Genomic DNA, 14,749 nt, shown 5'->3' with positions numbered 1-14,749 from the left:
TAGTATAATACCAATCCATTTCCATCCACGTTGTCTCAAATGGCAAGCGTTCATCTTTTTTATAGCTGAGTAGTATTCTATCATCTGACTTTATCTTTTCCAGATTGGAGCCTCCCTCTTTGCCAGTAACATCGGAAGTGGCCACTTTGTGGGACTGGCAGGGACTGGAGCAGCTGCAGGCATCGCCACTGGGGGGTTTGAATGGAACGTGAGTAACATCAGAGACACTGAGTCATGGAGCTGGAAGGAACCTTAGCATCAGTCAGTTCAATCTATGCTCAGAGATGCTCCAAGTTGTTAGGGAACCTCTCAGGACCACCCTGAGATGAAGATAGAGGATGGAGACTCCTTCAGGAGCCCCAGGCTCTGCTCCCTTTTCATGAGAATAACAGAAGAAAACCACGGATATAATGGCAATAGTGTTTACTTCTGATCTTAAAAAAATAAGTTCTCTGTACCTGTTTAAATGAGAAAAAAAAAAGTTCTCTGTACCCGTTTAGCCAGTTGGAGATTTGAAAATGCTTACCACCAGATTTCAATTGTTATTGTTTAACAAAAGGTGTCTAAATGGTATTTTACTCCTCATAAATCAGGGAAGAGGCAAAAGGAGCTATAATGTCAGTGGGCAGCCTGGGCTTCCTTTCACTGCTGCCCAACTGCTGTTCCTTTGGGCCAAAGCAGCAATAGCCTCATCCAGTCTCTGAGGGCCACAAGCGAGAAGTCCTCAGAGCCCAAAGATAAAAGTCTAGGTGATTGTTTTGTAGTGCTGGGTCCTATAGGCAGTAGAGTGGGCTAAGTTTCTTCCTAATTTGATTCTATCTTTTTGGTTTCAGGCCCTGATTTTGGTGGTTGTGCTTGGTTGGTTATTTGTTCCTATTTACATTAAGGCTGGGGTAAGTAGCTGCTCTTATTTCATTTCCTGATGGCAGATATAAATGTAAACTTAATCCTGGAAGGCAGAGGAGACCTTTTGGCACAAATAGCAGAGAAAGTCTGTGTCTTGACTTCCTGTTCCAGGTTATAAAGTTCCTGACTGCTCTCAGGGGCATTAAACAGATCCAGTCAGCCATAACTTGTGCCTCTGGGAAGCTCTCCTAAGTGACCTCACTCTCTTCACTGCCCTCTGAAGCATCAAGTCCCCTTACTTGGGTGTGTTCATGCAAGGACATGCCATGTATTTATTCATGATCTATACCTAATTGTCTCTGCCTCTGGAAGGGAAAAAGCATGAGAAAAAGAATTATATTTTCCTTTTAATTACATACACAAATAGCTATTATTGCTGAGCATAAAGCTGGTATTCCACTATGAGATGCATGCTTGGTTTCTGGACTGAATCTCTGACATTTTACTTAAAACAGCTTTCGTATCATTTGTTCAGTGAAATATAATGAGCACCTACCACATGTAAATCTACCCATTAGTTGCTGAAAGCAATATGGAAGAAACATGGGGGAAAATGCATTTTCTGGAGGTTCACAGACTATTGGTGACACATATCTGACCCCAGGAATCAGCAGGCTCGGGGTTGAGAGTAGGAGAAATGTGGTTGAAATTTGCAGAAAGGAACTGGGACAGCAGCTCAGCAGGCCTGAAACCACAATCCTTCGCGAGGTCTGGGCATGGAGCAGGTTGAAGCACACATCCAGCCTGGCCATCTTGATTTGTGCTCTGAAAAGACGCACCATTTTGATGATGTCTTCTTCACAGAAGGGGCTTTGTATAGAAATTAAAGGGTTATATAGGAGTTAAAGGGGCAAACCTTCATGGTTCCGTACAGTCATGCATTCTTTTAAAAGTCTTTATAGGTACCTTCTGAGTCCTGGGATTCTCTCTAACTCTGTGGTGGTAGGGCATGAGGGATTGAGCTAAGCAAATGGCTGAAGGACGGGGGAACGTATGGCTACCTTGCAGACTTCTATGGCCAACCTGGGTTAACCCTTTTTCCTACCCCTGACACAAGGGTGGCGCTGCCCCTACTCTGCTTGCTCTGGACCTTCTGGTCACTCTTGCAGGTGATAACCTCCCTTGCATCCAATGCAGGTGGTGACAATGCCTGAGTACCTACGGAAGCGATTTGGAGGCAAGCGGATCCAGTGCTATCTCTCCGTACTCTCCTTGTTGCTCTACATTCTCACCAAGATCTCGGTGAGTCCAAGGCCCTGGGCACTGGTTAACTCCAAACCTGCCCACTATTGCACCTTTGCATATGCTGCCTGCCAAAGAGACAGTAGTATATGTTACTAACTGGGTCCTTAGGCCTTCTTGTTTCCCATGGGGAAGGCTAAAAACATAAGTTCATGGTGGTTCAGGGAAAGCTGTTTTATTTTTGTAAGCTGAGGCATCATTGATACATAACAATGTATTAGTTTCAGGTGTACAGTAAAATAATTAGACATTTGGAAATTACTACAATAAATCTAGATAACATCCATCACAGTAGATAGACACAAATTTTTTTTTTTTTTTGTGATGTGAATTTTTAAGATCTACTCTTGGAAACTTTCAAATGTGCATTAAAGTATCATTAAATATAGTCACCATGTTGTGCATTTCACCTCCATGACTTATTTTATAAGTGGTAGTTTGTACCTTTTGACCCCTTTCTCCCATTTCAGCTCTCTCCTACCCTCTGCATCTGACAACCTCCAGTGTCTGTATCTATGAGCTTTCTTGTTTTTAGATTCCACATGTGATTGCTATTACATGGTATTTGGCTTCACCTGTCTGCTTACTTCCCTTAACATAATGCTTCAAGGTTCATCCTTTAATGTCTCAAATGGCAGGATTTTCTTCTGTTTTATCACTGAATAATATTCCATTGTACACACACATACACACAACACATTATCCATTCACCCATCATGGACATTTTAATTTCTTCCATATCTTGGTTATTACACATATTGCTACAGTGAACATGGGGTTGTAGATGTATTTTTGAATTCGTGTTTTAGTTTTTGTCAAATAAATAATCAGAAGTGGGGGCCTCCCTGGTGGTACAGGGGTTAAAGCCTCAGTGCTATCAAGCTATCACCAGCCACTGCAGCATGAGTTCGATCCCCAGCCAGGGAGCTGACCCACATGGGACAGCAGACCTCTCCTGTCTGGCCCACTGCTCCTCTCAGCAGAGTATTTCAGTAGATCTGCCTGTTCTGCTCCTGACTCTGTCTCTGGTGAATCTTCTCATGCTCTACATCTCTGGCCTACACCCCAGTTCTTGTATGCATACATAAATAAAATAAATCTTTTAAAATAAATAAATGAACAATCAGAAGTAGAATTGCTGGCCAGACGGGAGTTCTGTTTTCATTTTTTGAGGAATCTCTATACTAGTCTCCATAGTGGCTGTCCCAACTCACATTCCCACCATTAGTACACAAGGGTTTCCCTTTTTCCACATCCTTGCAAACATTTGTTGTTTCTTATCCTTTGGATAATAGCCATTCTAGCAGTTGTGAGGTGATATCTCATGGTGGTTTTGATTTGCATTTCCCTGGTTATTAGTGAATTCGAGCGACTCTTCATGTACCTGTTGGCCACCTGGTGTCTCCTTTGGAAAAAGGTCAAATCAGATGTTCTGTCTGTTTTTTGCTATTTAGTTATAAGAGTTCTTTTGAATATTAATCCCTTCTAGATATATGATTTACAAATATTTTCTCCCACTTGGTAGGAACATTTCATTTTTATAGTAATTTCCTTTGTTGTTTAGAGCTTTTTAGTTTGATGTAGTCTCATTTGTTTATTTTTGCTTTTTGAGTGAGATACAAAAAAAATCATAGCCAAAACCAATGCTAAGGAGTTTTCCACCTGTGTTTTATTCTAGGAGTTTTATGGTTACAGGTCTTATGTTCTGTCTTTAATCCACTAATATTTGTGGATGGTGGTTCAGTTTCATTTTCTGCAGGTGAGAGCTGAGTTTTCTCAACACCATTTATTGAAGAAACTCCTCTCCTCTTTATATCTTTTTGGCTCCTTTCTTGTAAAGTAATTGGCCATATGTACCTGGGCTTATTTCTGGGGTCTCTTTTCTGTCCCATTGATCTACTTTTATGAAAACACCAATCTGTTTTGATTGCTATTTCTTTGTAATATGATTTGAAATCAGAAAGCATGAGGCCTCCTGCTTTGTTCTTCTTTGTCAAGATTGTTTTGGCTATTTGGGGTCTCCTGTGGTTCCATACACATTTTGGGATTGTTTGTTTTATTTCTATGATAAATGTCATTGATAAGGATTGCACTGAATCTATATATCACTTGAGGTAAAATTATCATTTTAACAATGTTAGTTCTTCCAAGCTATAAACTTGGAATATCTTTTCATTTCTTCCTGTCTTCTTCAATTTTACTATGGCTTTCATTATGTCTTATAGTTATTCATTGTTCAGGTCTTTCACCTACTTCATTAAATTTATTCATACTATTTTAGACTTTTTTTTAAAAGATCTATTTATTTATTTATACAAGCACTGGGTACAGTCAGAAGCGCAGGAGGGTGAGAGAATTCACCAGAGCCAGAGCGGGGAGCAGAACAGGCAGACTGATGAAGTACACTGCTGAGGGGAGCAGCGGGCGTGGCAGGAGAGGTCTGTGTGCCATGTGGGACCCTCGCCAGCAGCCGGGGATTGAACTGGAGCTGCAGAGGCTGCAGGCAGCTTTGCAGCCCAGCGCTTAACTGCTGCGCCACCAGGGAGGCCCTATTTTAGAATTTTTTATGCAATTGGAATTGTTTTTAAAATTCTTTCCCCCATAGTTTATCACTTTGTATATCGATTTTGTATCCTGCAACTTTACTGAACTTGTTTATTAGTTCTAACAGTTTTTTTTTATGGCATCTTCAGGGTTTTCTGCATATAGTACGTTGTCTTTAAATAGTGACTGCTACTTTTTCCTCTCCAGTTTGGATGACTTTTATTTCTTTTTCTTGCCTGATTTCTCTGACTAGGACTTCCAATACTATATTTGGTGAAAATGGTGGCAATGAGCATCCTTGTATTATTTCTGATTTTAAAGGAAAATTTTCAGTTTTTTACTATTGAGTATGACGTTAGCTGTGGGTTTGTAATATATGACCTTTATTATATTGAGATATTTCCCTTGATAACCACTTTGTTTGGGATTTTTATCATAAATGGATGTTGAATTTTGTCAAATGCTTTTTCTGCATCTACTGAAATCATCATATGATTTTTGTTCATTTTGTTAATGTGGTGTATCACATTGATTGACTTGTAGATGTTGAACCATTCTTGTACCTGGAATAACTCTCATTTGATCCTGGTGTTTGAACCCTTTGATGTGCTATTGAATCTGGTTTGCTTATATTTTATTGGGGATGTTTCCCTCTATGTTCACATTGTTCTGTGATTTTTTTCTTATCTGGTTTTGATATCAGGGTAATGCTGTCTTGATAAAATGAATTGATTCTCCTTTTTTAATGGAAGAGTTTGAGAATGATTGGCATTAATTCTTCTCTGAAGGTTTGGTAGAATTTATCAGTTGAAGCTATCAGGTCCTGGATTTCATTGGTATCAAGATACTTTCTGATATCCATGTTGACCCAATGGTTATTCAGTAAGTGAAAGCTGTTCTTAACAGAAAGTTAAAAATTTTCTATTCAGTTAAAGATATTGATGGATTGACCCAGATTTAGACATAGTTGTAGAACTTGTGTCCTCTCAGGGTCAGAATTTGGCTGCAGGGGACATTTCTGCTGTACTTAAACATGGGAAGTTGGTATTAACACTTAAAGGAAACATAGAGATTCCTTCTCTTCTACAACAGGCAGGAAAATGAAAATCCAGGAGACAGAAGATACTTGCTCTGCTTCCTAAATCAGGAGTAGAACCCAGAGCACCATTTCTAGCTCATTGTCCTTTTTATAAGGTTCTTGTGTTAACCTGGAATTAGTTCCCTGGGTTTTTAGTTACTAACGCTCTGGGGGATTTTAACTCCCTCTAAACCTAATCACGGGGGCTGCTACCCTACTATTTAAGCTTTTTCCCTGGCAGCTTGGTGCTTCAGGTCCCAATTTGTCAAGATGAGATTTCTCTAGGATAGATCATATTCGGGGGTATGTATGAGAGCTCTTGCTTGATCCACAAAAGCAAGTATTATATTTCTTCTTCACTTTTTCTTAAAAGTGTGCAAATCAACTTCTTTTGATGGTACAAAAAAAAAAAAAAAGCAAAGCAAAAGACCCAGGAAACCACTGAAGTGGTGATATTTTCTGAAAATCCAAAAGATGGTGAGAAGAGCAAAGTTTGCTGGAGGTTTTACTTGGCATTTTCCTACCCCCCAAAGTGATTGTTTGATAAAGGTTAAAGCAACACTGGGAGAAAAAAAGGGAAGAAAGAAAATGTGAATTATAGGGAATAAGAAAAGGAAAATAGGATTCATTAGAGACAGAGTAGGGAGCAGAACAAGCGGATCTACTAAAATACACTGCTAAGGAGCACCGGGTGAGACAGGAGAGGTCTGCTGCGCCATGTGGGTCAACTCCCTGACTGGGGATTGAACTCATGTTGCAGTGGCTGGCAGTAGCTTGATAGCACTGACACTTTAGCCCCTGCAGCACCAGGGAGGTTCTTAATTTCTTAATTTAAGGATTTAAGTACAGTATGGTCCATATCTAAATTTTCCTGGTTATCTAAAGAATATCTGGGGTGGGGGAAAAAAAGGAATATCTTACAGTTAGTTTGTTTGAATCAAGATTTAATTGAGATCTACATATTACATGTGGAAATTCTTTCTCTTTTTTTTGCTTTTTTATTTTTATTTATTTTTTATATTAATTTTTGAAATTTTTTACATCATTGTTCATTTTTAAACAATATTTGCTTCCCCCCACCCCTGCAGGTGTGGTCCCATAAAGTTTCCTTCACCAATGTACCCGTGCACCATCACCTCAGTCCCCTGTGCTCCTCCCTCCCTCCCTCTGATCCCTCTCCTTCCTCCTTTCCTGCACTGTCTCTGATTTATAATTGTCCATTTTGCTTTGTTGTGTTTTGTACTGTTATTAATTTTTTTTTAAATAGAGGCATGTTTTATTTATTTATTTTATTTGTTTGTTTGTTTTGTTTATACATGCACTGGGCACAGTCAGAAGTGCGGGAGGGTGAGAGAATTCACCAGAGCCAGAGTGGGGAGCAGAGCAGGCAGAAGGACTGAAGTACACTGCTGAAGTACACTGCTGAGCAGCGGGCGGCAGGAGAGGTCTGCGTGCCATGTGGGATCCTCCGGTGGCTGGGGAGCAGCCGGGGATCGAACTGGTGCCGCAGAGGCCGCAGGCAGCTTCACAACCCAGCGCTCAACTGCTGCACCACCGGGGAGGCCCTGTTATTAATTTTTTACAATGATGTCTTATTGGGTTCCCCTATATTCCTGCTATAAGTGAAACCATCTGATATTTTCCTTTTTCCTTCTGTTTTATTTCACTGAGCATAATTCCTTCTAGTTCCATCCATGTTGCTGCGAATTTCATGAGTTTATCTTTTTTGATTGCTGAATAATATTCCATTGTATATATATGCCACATCTTCTTGACCCAGTCGTCTATTTTTGGGCATTTGGGTTGTTTCCAGGTTTTACCTGTTGAAAATAGTGCTGCATAAACATAGGTATACAGGTGTTCTTCTGAATCAATGTTTTTGTGTCCTTTGAGTAGATCCCTAGTAGTGGAATTGCCAGGTCATATAGTAGCTCCATTTCTAGTAGACTGAGGAATCTCCAGACAGCTTTTCATAGTGGTTGGACCAGTTTGCACTCCCACCAGCAATGTAGGAGAGTTCCTTTTTCACCACATCCTTGCCAACATTTGTTGTTGCTTGTTTTTTTGATATGTGCCATTCTTACTGGTGTAAGGTGATATCTCAATGTGGTTTTAATTTTCATTTCCCTGATTATAAGGGATATTGAACATTTTTTCATATGCCTGTTGGCCATTTGCATTTCCTCTTTGGAGAAATGTCTTTTAAGTTCTTCTGCCTATTTCTTGACCGGATTGTTTATTTTGTTTTTGTTGAGTCATGTGAGTTCTTTGTATATATTTGTGATCAGTCCCTTATCAGTTGACTGGAGTGCAAAGATTTTTTCCCAATCAGTGGTGTGTCTCTCTGTTTTGGTTAATATCTCTTTTGCTGTGCAGAAGCTTTTCAGTTTGATGTAATCCAGGTATTTATCTTTTCCTTGACTTTCTTTGCTTTGGGTGATGAGTCTTTAAAGATATTATTGCAATGTATGTCTTGTAGTGTTTTACCTATATTTTCTTCTATATATTTTATGGTTTCAGGTCTTATGTCCTGTTCTTTTATCCATTTTGAGTTGATTTTTGTGCATGGTGAGAGGTAGTGGTCTAGTTTCATTTTTTTTTTTTGCATGTGGTGGTCCTGTTTTCCCAGCACCATTTATTGAACAAACTGTCCGTGTTCCATTGCATATTCTTTGCTCCTTTGTCAAAGATCAGTTGTCCATATAAGTGTGGTTTTGTTTCTGGGCTCTCTATTCAGTTCCATTGGTCTGTGTGTCTGTTTTTGTTCCACTACCAAACTGTTTTAATTATTATGGCTTTGTAGTATAGCTTGAAGTTTGGAAGTGTGATACCTCCTTTCTCCTTTGTTTTCATCAGTAAGGCTGTGGCTATTCATGGTTTTTTGTGGTTCCATATGAATTTCATCAGTATTTGTTCTATTTCTTTGAAGAATGTCATTGAGATTTTTATTGGAATAGTGTTGAATCTGTATATTGCTTTTGGTAGGATGGACATTTTAATAATGTTAATTCTTTCAATAGAAATACTTTCTTGCAAGTGAAAATCAAAATCAACAAAAACTATGAACCAGAGACACTTTCTGGGGGGTGGGGGGCGGGAGGGGAGGGATTGGGGTCAGAATGGGGGGGTTGCAATTGTATGGGGAATATAAAAATAAAATTTATTATTAAAAAATTAAAAAAATACTTTCTTGCAAGGAAATATGTATATGTGTCTTCAGCCTACCACAATTATTGTACAGGGTATGTATGGGGTAAGGTCCCAACCTACATGCACATACTCTTCTTGTTAAATTTTTTATTGTTTTATTGTTGTTGAGTTAAAAGAATTGTTTTATGTTCTAGATATTGGACCCGTATCAGATTCAAATTTGTATTTGCAGATATTTTCTCCCATTGTGTAGATTGTCTTTTCATTTCTTGATAGTGTCCTTTGAGGCACACAAGTTTTAAATCTTACTGAAGTTCGGCTTATTTTTTTTTTTTTTTTTTTTTTGCTGTTGTTGTTGCTTATGCTTTTGCTGTCATTCTTAAGAATTCATAGCCAAATCTAAACTTTTAAAGATTTCCCCATATTTATTTTTATGACTTTATAGTCTTAGTTCTTATTTAGGTCTTTGATCTATTTTGAAGTAATTTTTGTATAGGATGTGGGGTATGGACCCAACTTCACTCCTTTGCATGTGAGTGTCCAACTTTCCCAGCACCATTTATTGAAGAGACTACCATTTCCCTGTCAAATGGTCTTGTACATATGTTTTACCACAATTCACTGAAAACATTTTTTTTAATAGGACCTATAGGACTTGTCTTAGACTTGGGACTGACTTCCAATAGTACTGCTTCCTCATTGCCCAGATTCCTGACTTAAATTCCTACTGCCCTTGATTGGTGCTTTTGTGCCTCCCCTGCCAATTTGATGATTCTACTGCCTTCATTTTCTCCTCCTTTCCTTCAGGCTTAGTTTTTAGGAACAAGATGAAAATCTTGGGCTTTTTAGTCCTATTTCATTAGAGACAGGTATGCAGGAACTGGTTGGGAAGTGCTGAGAGGGTGGAGAAGTTTCTTGAGAAAGTGAAGGGAAGATGTGAGAGGAGAAACAGTGATGTAAGCTAAGAGGGTGGGGAAGTCACTGTGGAACTGTTGAAAGGTTGTTGAGGGGACTGCTCCTTACTTCAGCTTGTGAGGTGGCACCTGCCAAATGAGCACGTAGAGAGTGACACTAGGATTTCCCTTCTCAGAAACAAGCCTTTTCAAAGTCCATAGTACAGTTGGGTGAAAGTCTGTGACTAGAGTTGCCATGGAAAGGACAGTCTTTGCCCTTAGAGCTGGTGTAGGAATAGTCATATAAGTAAGTGCCCAACCTCTATCCCTGCCTTCCCAATCACCTCATCTATTGTTCAAGTTACTGATTAAACCTCCTTGGACTCAGAGCACCCAGGTAACTGAGGGAAAGCCTTCTTCAGCTCAGATCTGGCATTCAGCTATTTCTGAATTTTGCTTCCGAATACTTAGTGTAGGCTTCTCCCTCTCTGTGTGACTTCTGGGACTTCTTACTGGAAGCCTTGGCCAATGTCCTACTTACTAAACCTACTGCCCAGAGCCACTGCTCCCTTGGTTAATGCACAAGAAGGAAGATAACTGCTTTTCATTTAGTGCCAGTCTCTTTGTTGACTCCCTAGTAGGGCCTTTACTTAAGCCATCTCTATTTCTCATAAGAATACTCCGTGTCAGGGGTTTTTATTTTATTTCCCACTTCTTGGAAGAGAAAACTGACTTTCTGAATTTGGGTAATTTGCCACAAACCTCACAGTTAGTATATGGCAAAGCCAGGGTTGGAACTCAGGTCAGTTTAGTCCCAAATTTTGTGTTCTCACAATTCTGCTTTGCATTTTGAGGGGAGGAAGGCATAGGGTGACAGGATGGGAAGATCATCTAGTCCTGTTTTCTATGCTCTCATTTTACATATGGGGACATTGAGGTATAGAGGGGAAAGAACTAGGGTGAAAAGCAGCTGAATCCAAACTTTTTGGCATTTTGTCCCCTTTGCCTCTTAAGTCTTTCATTCTTCCATTAAAGTGTAGAATAAAATTCAAGACCTTTGGAAAAAATTAAGATAGGCTGGCAAATGCTCTTACAAGATAAAGGAATAGGATTTGAGGAGACTGTGAGAACATCAGCTGCATCCTGGGATGAAGGATTGGAAGGAGGTACATCAAGGCAGAGGGGAGGGTCAAGAAAGAGTCAGACAGTCAGTGCTTTGCCTTTGTAAATGTGTCTAACTTCAGGTTTTACCATGGGTCACAGAGCATAAAATCTTTAAAACAATTGCACTGATGTCAAAGTTACTCTTTAGAAACTTATATTAAAGTACACATGAATTTGGGGTTCTTGCAAAAAAAGAAAAGAATGATTGGTTAGCACAGTAAGGCAGTCAGGTATTTATCTTGTACACAAAGAATTAATGTTAATTGTGTTTGGGTATGTAGGTATGGATAGTTTTTGGTGGATAAGAAGAGGAGTGACTTTGTAAGATCTATGTTCAGACAGGGAACAACCAGGAAGGATGTGGAGATCCAGCAGATATGTAATTGATAGGAGAGAAAGAAAATAAAATGCATTTCAGGTGCAGGGCCGGGATATAAGCCAGGCCACTGGCCAGCGATGGTGTGGAGTCTTGACTTTGGTTGCCATCTTGTGGTCATGTTTGGCCTCTGGGAACCAGACTTGATTATTCCTCTGCATTCCTCTGTATTTCGTTGGCTTCCCCCTACTCCGGACCCTGCCTTGTCAACTTCTGAGAAACATTCTGTTCTGTAAAATTTCCTGGCCTAGCTTATTCAAATGTGCCAATCACTTGAGATTAAGCCTCAGACTCTATGAATTACACATAATGGCCAAATGACCCTGTTCATGTTTCCTGGTGCTGTGGTGGTAGATTATGACTGCAATAAACTTTTATTACTCCACTATCTATTTTGATCCTTGAGTGGGAATAAGAGCTTTGATGTTTTGCTTAAGGTTTGAATGCTCATCACTTGGTCCATTCCCTTTCACGAATGAAAGGAGAAATTTGAGTAATGGGGCTCTCCATCTCATATGCCATTGCCAGGCATGATTTATTGGGTATTCAAATAGGACCAGAATGGGCAGCAAACATACAGAGGACATGGAACTATTAGAGCTGATACAAAACTACCTGCCCAAGATTCACAGTCAGAGTCAGTCACCTTTAGACATTTTCCAGGTGGTCCTGTTTGGTGGTTGTTGTTCTTCAGTCTCTTGGACTGAATCCAATTTCCACTCTGTTTTTGTAAAATAAAGTTTTATCAGAACACAGCCATGCCCATTTCTATTGTATTGTCCTTGGCTGCTTCAACATACAGTAGGTTGAACAGAGACTGTATGTCCTGTTATTGCCTTATTTCTGTTTTCGTTTTTTTTTTTTTTAACAGAAAGTTTGCTGATCCCTAGTATAGAAGGGGATTCATTTTTCATTTCATTTTAAGTTGTTTTTGCTCAATGTCATTGGAGAAATTTGCTTACTTTTAAACTTCTTTTCTTTTTTAAATTAAGAACTAAGAATAGGGCCTCCCCTGGTGGCGCAGCAGTTGAGCGCTGGTTCCATCCCCAGCTGCCAGTGAGGGCCCCACATGGCGCGCAGACCTCTCCTGCCACCCGCTGCTCCCCTCAGCAGTGTACTTCGGTCCTTCTGCCTGTTCTGCTCTCTGCTCTGGCTCTGGTGAATTCTCGCACCCTCCCGCACTTCTGACTATACCCAGTGCTTGTATAAATAAATAAATAAATCTTTAAAAAAAAAAACAAACTAAGAATAGTTTAGAGAAGCTGCAATTTGGGATGAACGGTGAAACTAGTGGTCTCACAGGATTACAGGACAATTTTTTAAAAAGATTTATTTATTTATTTATACAAGAACTGGGGTAAAGGCCAGAGGTGTAGGGGGTGAGAGGATTCACCAGAGGCAGAGTGGGGAGCAGAATAAGCAGATTGAGTGAAATACACTGCTGAGGGGAGCAGCGGGCGAGTCAGGAGAGGTCTGCTGCGCCATATGGGTCAGTTCCCTGGCCAGGGATTGAACTCGTGCTGCAGTGGCTATGGATAGCTTCATAGGTTGCGTCTTAACCCCTTGCACCACCAGGAAGACCTAACAGGACAATTTTTTATATCAAGGCTTTGATATATTTCCTATACAGTTCCTGGTATACAATAAATACATTTATAAACTAAAAAGTAATGAAATACTGCAAGCACACACAAAAGTACAAAGAATAATATAGCAAATACCACCAACTAGATTCTAAGGATGTCAACAGTTTTATCATTTTTTTAAAAAAAGAAGTAAAACATTACAGCTATAACTGAAGGCTTATCAGAACCTTCTTGACCCCATGTACTTCCTCCTTAAAAGGTAAATACAGTCTTGAACTTGGAATATATTTTTCTGGTCTATGTTTTTATATTTTTACTATACATATTTATGTCTCCATAAAGAATATATTGTGTTGTAAAGTGTCTGCTTTCCACTCCCACCTTTGAAACTGTAAGAAAAATATGATGATGGTATTTAAGAAAATCTGGAGAGGAAAGGCACCTATAACCTTACAGTTCTAGTACAGAAGTTTTCGTATTTTGACCTTGACCATATTACGTTCATTTACCAAATTGCAATCAGAATATACATATTATTTTGTTGTCTTTCCCTCCTATTTAACATCACACTGTACACATTCCCCCATGATTCCATCTTTGTAAGTATTATTTTTAGGGTCTGTGGATCATAATTGTTGATATAATATTTGACAAACCATTTGAAAATCCTCTGGTGGATAAAAATATGATGACCTTTGGGCCAAGTGATAGAAGTGGGAACACTTACTTTTTGATGTATAATTTTCTGTGATGTTGTTCCTAAATCACGCATAAACTCTCTAATTTTAAAAGTGAAAAAAACTTTTTTGATTGAAAAGCAACTTGCTTTCTGTAGAAAATATTCCAGGAAGGAGAACCCTTATCTTTCAGAGTTTTGGGGAGGTCACTGAGCTTGGAGGCAGAAACCCTGGATTTTAGATCTCTAACAAGTCACTGACTTTGTTTTTATGTAAAGTCAGTTTACCAGTTTTGAGGATCAAAAAATGAATGTAATCTGAGAGCCCTTAACACACTGTAAAATCCCTGAGTAGGGAGAAAAAAAATACTCTAGTGAAGCAGGAGGAAGTTGGGGCTCCTATGAGATCCAAAGACTAATGTCAGAATACTTGCGCTAACATGAGCTTAGCTATAGTTTCCCAGGCACTCCTTTTGGGGTTCTAAGTGCAGAGAAAGACTTTCACCTTGAAGTTAGGAGTGACTCATGGGAAGAAGAATTTCTCCTAGGTTTCTTTGGTTAAGAAAGAGTGTTTTCTTGGTTAAGAGAGTTTTCTTTGGTTAAGAAGGAGAGTTTTCTTAGAAATCTTCATTTGCCTTACTAGCTGGAAGTAGAGTATTATAAAAATAAGATTTTTATTAGCCCACCCATCTTATAAATCTTTATAGACTTTGAACAAAACTCTGTATAAGAGTAATGCCTTATTTATTTGTGGTTAAATACAGCTGGCAAATATTAATTAGGATATCACATGCGATGTGTTGTCATCAAGCATTACAAATGAACTACTCTGGAAAATAAGCCAACTAAGGGCATTTTTAAGGAGGGAGCAGCCTTGGAATCTTTTTATAGCTCACTCACATTTATAAGCTAATACACCAAATCAAGCGTGCGCACTTAACCACATTCCGTTGTTATCAGTGATTGATCCCTTTCAATTGTAATAACTTTATGTGACAAATTAGAGGCCAAGGAGGGCAGGGAGCAGCAATTGCGAAAGCTCATCAAGTGATCATTGTGCAGCATCAGGATAGAATGGCCCTTTTTTTGGGGGGGAGTCATAGCTTTTAAATAGCTTTATTTAAGACATTGCAT

At 39.3% G+C, this 14,749-nt stretch overlaps 1 protein-coding gene across 1 annotated transcript in view; it reads left to right on the top strand.

The window, feature by feature from the left end:
• SLC5A1 (solute carrier family 5 member 1) overlaps nucleotides 1-14,749 on the top strand; it is a gene marked incomplete at its 3' end in the record, with an annotated part of 57,954 nt that overhangs the window by 18,611 nt on the left and 24,594 nt on the right. The window contains exons 3-5 of the mRNA XM_084253922.1: nucleotides 104-208; nucleotides 834-893; nucleotides 2,044-2,148. Coding sequence (XP_084110048.1) covers nucleotides 104-208; nucleotides 834-893; nucleotides 2,044-2,148 — 270 coding nt within the window. The remainder of the gene's footprint in view (nucleotides 1-103; nucleotides 209-833; nucleotides 894-2,043; nucleotides 2,149-14,749) is intronic.

The sequence above is a fragment of the Talpa europaea genome, assembly GCF_964194135.1.
Source record: "Talpa europaea genome assembly, chromosome: 14".
NCBI classification, from domain to species: domain Eukaryota; kingdom Metazoa; phylum Chordata; class Mammalia; order Eulipotyphla; family Talpidae; genus Talpa; species Talpa europaea.
This window is presented reverse-complemented; position numbering and strand designations above follow the sequence as displayed.